Source organism: Sinocyclocheilus anshuiensis, unplaced genomic scaffold (genome assembly GCF_001515605.1).
Source record: "Sinocyclocheilus anshuiensis isolate Anshui unplaced genomic scaffold, SAMN03320099.WGS_v1.1 scaffold1058, whole genome shotgun sequence".
NCBI lineage: Eukaryota > Metazoa > Chordata > Actinopteri > Cypriniformes > Cyprinidae > Sinocyclocheilus > Sinocyclocheilus anshuiensis.
In genome coordinates this window covers 183548-188843 of record NW_015539880.1, presented here as the reverse complement: position 1 = coordinate 188843, position 5296 = coordinate 183548, and the positions used below count along the sequence as shown (strand labels likewise).

Below are 5296 nucleotides of genomic sequence, written 5' to 3'. Positions count from 1 at the left end.
TATTTATTCAGCTTTCAGATGATGTATGAATCTCAATTTCGAAAAATTGACCCTTATGACTGGTTTTGTGGTCCAGGGTCACATATTCTTTGTAATTTGTTTTCCTTGGTATTGTATTTTATTTTCTTGTGAATTTTCAAATTGTATTTTTTTTATTTCATATTGTTTTGTCTGTTCATTGATGTTAATAACTATATTTATACTCCAGGGTCCCTTTTAATGCAATAGTATTGTGCAACGTGCAATAATTCCCTTAAAGATTATCACAGAACTGTTCTGATTGCAGTGTATCACATTAAGGTGATTGATAAATTTATGGTATGATTACTTGCTTGTGTAAAGGGGAGTATTGTGTGCATTGTTTTTTTTTTAGTATTTATAGGGTTTACAACTTGCCTTGCCTGTGTGCATTTCTTTATGTCCTTTTAATCTGTCTTGCTTGGAGTGAAATTATTAGTATTTATATATGTATACGGATGCGTAACAAGAAATAAAGTTATGTGTTTCTACACACCAGCACCCACCTTTGTCCTTTAATTAGGATATAAATTAGGGTAATATCTTTATTATTGCTTGTTGGCATGCTTGTTGCATGCCTTCATATTATTCCAGTTACTGATAGTTCAGTTATACATCTGTACATAGCTGGGTGTACTAAAAGGCACCGGCCACAGTTGTTATTGACAAATTTTATTGCAATCTTGATATGATATAATTTGTTGCCCAGCCTTTTCCCAGACCTTCCTTATTGTCAAGCCCTAGCAGGTAATTTCAGAGAACTACTGTATTCAAGGTATTTACTTTAACTACGCAGAGAGTTTCTCTCTTTGCTTCTGGAAAAATTGGTTCGACTATCTTGTACAAGCAGGAAACAAGGTACAGCACATATATAAATAGAAGCAAAATAGCTGTTTGTTTTGTGCCACTTACCTGATTTGGAGATTCTTTAGATTGTTTGCTGCTTTCAGCAACATTTTCACACCTCAATAAAACATGGATCTCCTCTTGTCCTTCTGTTTTAATGACGTGATCCTTTCGTTCTAGTACTCTTTCCTGGGCTTTGAATACAAATACATATTGATGAGTATAAAGTGTTGTCATTATAAATCAAATATTAAATTTGTTCTGCTTAATGAAAAGCTTAATTAAGATAAAAAATGGCATTGATTATAACGGTGCAAAATAAATAAATAAAACATCCTTACCTTCTTTTTCCATAAAACTTGTCATGTAAGTGGTGTCACCCACTTTGTTGATCTTACACTCTCCCCCTCCAGACCTTCTCTTGATTTTAAAATACTTTTCCATTTGTCTTAGTTCTGCATCAGAGAGATTCTCTGCCTCAAAAAACACAGCGTACTCGTAGTTCTCCATCTTTAATCTGTTGTTTTGTTGAGCTTCGACATAAATATATAGGTGCTCCGATGCTTTCACTTTTGCTTTCCATGGCCACTCCTCCAGCTTTCCTCTTGATGCCGTGAGACTATTTAAGTGGCACAAATAGAATTATTTAAAATTATGTTAAAATAACAGTACAAAATCTGAGTGGCAATTCTCTACTATGCCAGCATTTGCTCAAGACATGAGTGTCATACTTGGTGAGATACTTGGTAACTGAAGATTACAGTATGAAGAAAGATGCAAGTGAGGGAGACAGTGACTTGGGTGATGTTTAAAGGGGACATAAAATAACAGTTTCTGCCAATCTCATGTTAATCTTGAGTACCTAGAGAGAAGTATTGCATCCTTCATATCTCCGAGGAGTCTTTAGTTTTATCAGATGCTGGGTGTGTTCTTGCTCTTCCTCTGGTTGATGTGTGCGCGCTCTTCCCGGGAGAAGTGCCCAACTGCCCATACAAGAAATTCCACCCTTTATGACGTCATACAGAGCCATACTCAAAAAAAAAAAAAAAATTTCCGAAACTTATACGAACTCTGAAGGAATGTATTTGGCACAGAAATACTCCGTCATACGTCTAACTCGTTCTTTTAAACTTTGCCCATGTTTAGCATGAGAATCCAACTCTTTAACAGTGTAAATAAGTTAGAATCCATGAAGGACTGCTTGGAAGGCTTGTCATAATACAGCGATTTGAAACAGCAAGAAAAAACAGTGAACAGCAAATGCACAGAACATGGGTGGGGGGTTGGTTGCAAGTTTGGCCAAGCTGAAAGGGAAGTTAAAGTGCCACGTGTTTATTTTCGCACCATGGTGGTTGGAGAAGGCGGAACAACTAATGGGCACAACATTGAAAATCAAGCAAATGCATCTCAACACAACATCAAAAAGCTATTCATTGGCAGTGATGCTTTCATGAGGACCTTCAACATCCATGGAACCTTTACATTCCACAAAAAGTTCTTTATAACAAAAAAGTTTCCTTAGATGATTAAATTGTTTTACACTAAGAAAATAATGTTTCTTTAAGAACTTTTCACTGAAAGGTTTATTAGGGAACCAAACATGGTTCTTCTATGGCATTACTGTGGAAAGCATCTTTTGGAAGACTTATTTTTGAGAGTATAAGTGTATTTCTTGCATACTTTGGTGATTTGTGCAAGCAATAGACAGATTAATTGGCCAATTAACTAGGCAATATGACCGCTTAAAAAAAAAGAAAGAATTAATTCACTTGTGTATCAGTTCCACAATCCACTGACAACTTCAACTGATAACTTTGAACAATAATAATAATAAAAAAAGTAATATTTCTGTTTTACTAAATTGAGAAATTTTCAGTTATCATTTAAATTATGTAAAACTCTGAATTATATTGGCCATTAGAACATTCATATACTGGCCACTAGTTGTCACTTTTGTGCACTAGTGCACTTTTGTCTGTACGATGATTGCATTCACTGTTTTTAACTTGAACTGAATAAATGTGTTATCTTAATTATTTCAATTATTAATTATAAATCATCAAGGGGCATCTTCATGTCCGCCTGACCATGAGTGTGATAACTGCAGCAGGAACCGCATAGGTAGGACTGGCAGTGAGGTTGCCATTTACAGTAAAGTACGTCTCATGACCGTAGACAGTGGCTGAGGAAGGTATAATGACGTGATCTGTTGTAAAACATTTGCACACAAATTGCCAATATGGACTTCAAATTCACATTGTTCTTCATATTGCCACACAAAATAAAAACTAGACTATAAACTCTAAAAACCTAAAAATTGCCAACAGTGTGTTGTTGTAGACTAACCACTGCAACTAACAGGCTGTACTTAAATTAAACAAATATATAGTTTAAATCTAAAAAATAGGGTTCAAACATGAACCCTCTTGCAAATGTTTTTGTAAATAAAGACTGAAAGTTGTCAGAAGCTTAATGGTGGAGACGTTTAAGTTTGTGACAGTGGTATAGTTCTTTTATAGCCTAACTTTTGTGAAGATTATCATGACAAGCAAAACATGTTCAAATCCTACATTTTTGTTGGTCACAGAGATTAGTTTCTGCAATAATCCAAAAGACAATGGAAAAATCCTATTTTTTTGTTTTCTTTTTGAGGAAACCAGGGTGATAAACTTCCAGGTCTAGGTTGCACTAAAGTCACTTTTCTGAAAGGTTCTCCAATCGCTTGAGAGGGGTCACTTGTCCTGAATCACATACTGTGACCTCCATCCTTCTCAAGTTCAGTCCATCTTTCACATCTGCTGTCTCAAGTTTATGAATGACTTCTTTTACCTTCTGCCAAATGCCCCGTGGTCCCAGAATGCAACACATGACTCGAGTGAAGAGGAATGCCTGTTCTCCCTTTCTTTAGAGTTTGAGAGCAGAAAATATGTCTACTAGGCTTTGCTAAAACTGTACATTTATGCAACTATTTCCATTATACACACACACACACACACGTCTGGTTAGCTATACACACACACACACACACACACACACACACACACACATCTACTGTACAACCGTATATTCTATTGCCCTACACCAACCCTACACCTAAACCTACCCCTCACAGGAAACTTTCTGCATTTTTAGATTTTCAAAAAACTTCATTCTGTGTGATTTATTAGCTTATTTACCCGTGGGGACCTCAATTTAGGTCCTCACCGTGACACGAGTCCCCATGAGTCTGTGTGTAGTCAGGTTTAAGTCCCCACCAGGATATATAAACCTGCACACACACACACACACACACACACACACAAATGTATTTTCTTCAGTCATTTTACTACCTATTTTTCAGAACTGCTTGGTTCAACCTGCAGATGCAGTGAATTGAGTGAGGCGTTCAATCTCATCAGGAAAGAAAGTGTGTGGAGCACTGCCTGTCATATCTCATATGCCTGCTGAAGTTCTCTGCACGCATCAGAAACATCATTATTGGTGTGACCAATAATTAGCAATGCTGCTTTGTTCTCTGCACTCTCAGAAAAAAGGTACAAAAGCTGTCACTGGGGCGGTACCTTTTCTAAAGGTACACTTCTGTACATTTTAGGTACTAATATGCACACTTTAGGGACTTATATATACCTTTAAGGTAACAATATGGACTCTTTAGGTACAAAGGTGTGCCTTTTGAAAAGGTACCGCCCCAGTGACAGCTTTTGTACCTTTTTTTCTGAGAGTGTGTCAGCCTGGTAAAGAATGCGGTCTGCATCTAGTTGAACCCATGTGTCCACTACTGGTTACACTGTGCCATCTGGTGGTTGCACTGGTAGGTACAAGTGGTGCATGAGCTAAAAAAAAAAAAAGTGAACGTGAAAGTGCAAAACTAACTGTAAGTGGGTGCTTCTCAATCGAAAAGATGTGTCCTAGTAAGGCTGCATATCTCTCCGAACTGTAGCCTTGAAGCCTCAGAAGGAGGCTTGTCTCTGCATGTCACAGACTTTTCTTCACTTGTTAACTGTGTATTAACACAGATTTGCTGTGCCATTGCTTTGAACACCAGGAAAACATTAAGCTTCTGCAGAATGATGTGAATAGCTTTGAGATGTGGAAGATTCACTCCTTGTATACTATCCTTTACTCCCTCTAGAATGGACGTGGTCACCACACTGGGGTCCAAACCTCCTTGCCCTGCAAAAAAAACAAAAAAAAAACACTGAATACATTTATGTCTTCTCCATAAAAGGATGTCTTGATGTGGCGAAGAAAACTTTCAAAAGTGGTACTGCATTGAAAACTGCAAATAAAAAGACATTAATGACAAAATTCTCATGCATCACATCTGGAAAGAGACAGAATGAGCCTGAGATACAGTGTCAATCTACAGATATTTTGCTTTACTGTGCACATCAATTGACACTCAGTTGATCTTAACGTTTCAAGTTTTGCA

The 5296-nt window shown here is 37.0% G+C and overlaps 1 protein-coding gene across 1 annotated transcript in view; it reads right to left on the bottom strand.

Annotated features, from left to right (window-relative positions):
• Positions 1 to 1422, bottom strand: part of LOC107685414 (poly [ADP-ribose] polymerase 14-like) — a 16932-nt gene extending 15510 nt beyond the window's left edge. Inside the window, exons 1-2 of the mRNA XM_016481989.1 lie at positions 1206 to 1422; positions 931 to 1058 (exon numbers count right to left, since the gene is read on the bottom strand). Of these exons, the coding sequence (XP_016337475.1) occupies positions 931 to 1058; positions 1206 to 1374 (297 nt within the window). The 5' untranslated portion in view covers positions 1375 to 1422. The remainder of the gene's footprint in view (positions 1 to 930; positions 1059 to 1205) is intronic.
• Positions 1423 to 5296: the final 3874 nt, after the last annotated feature.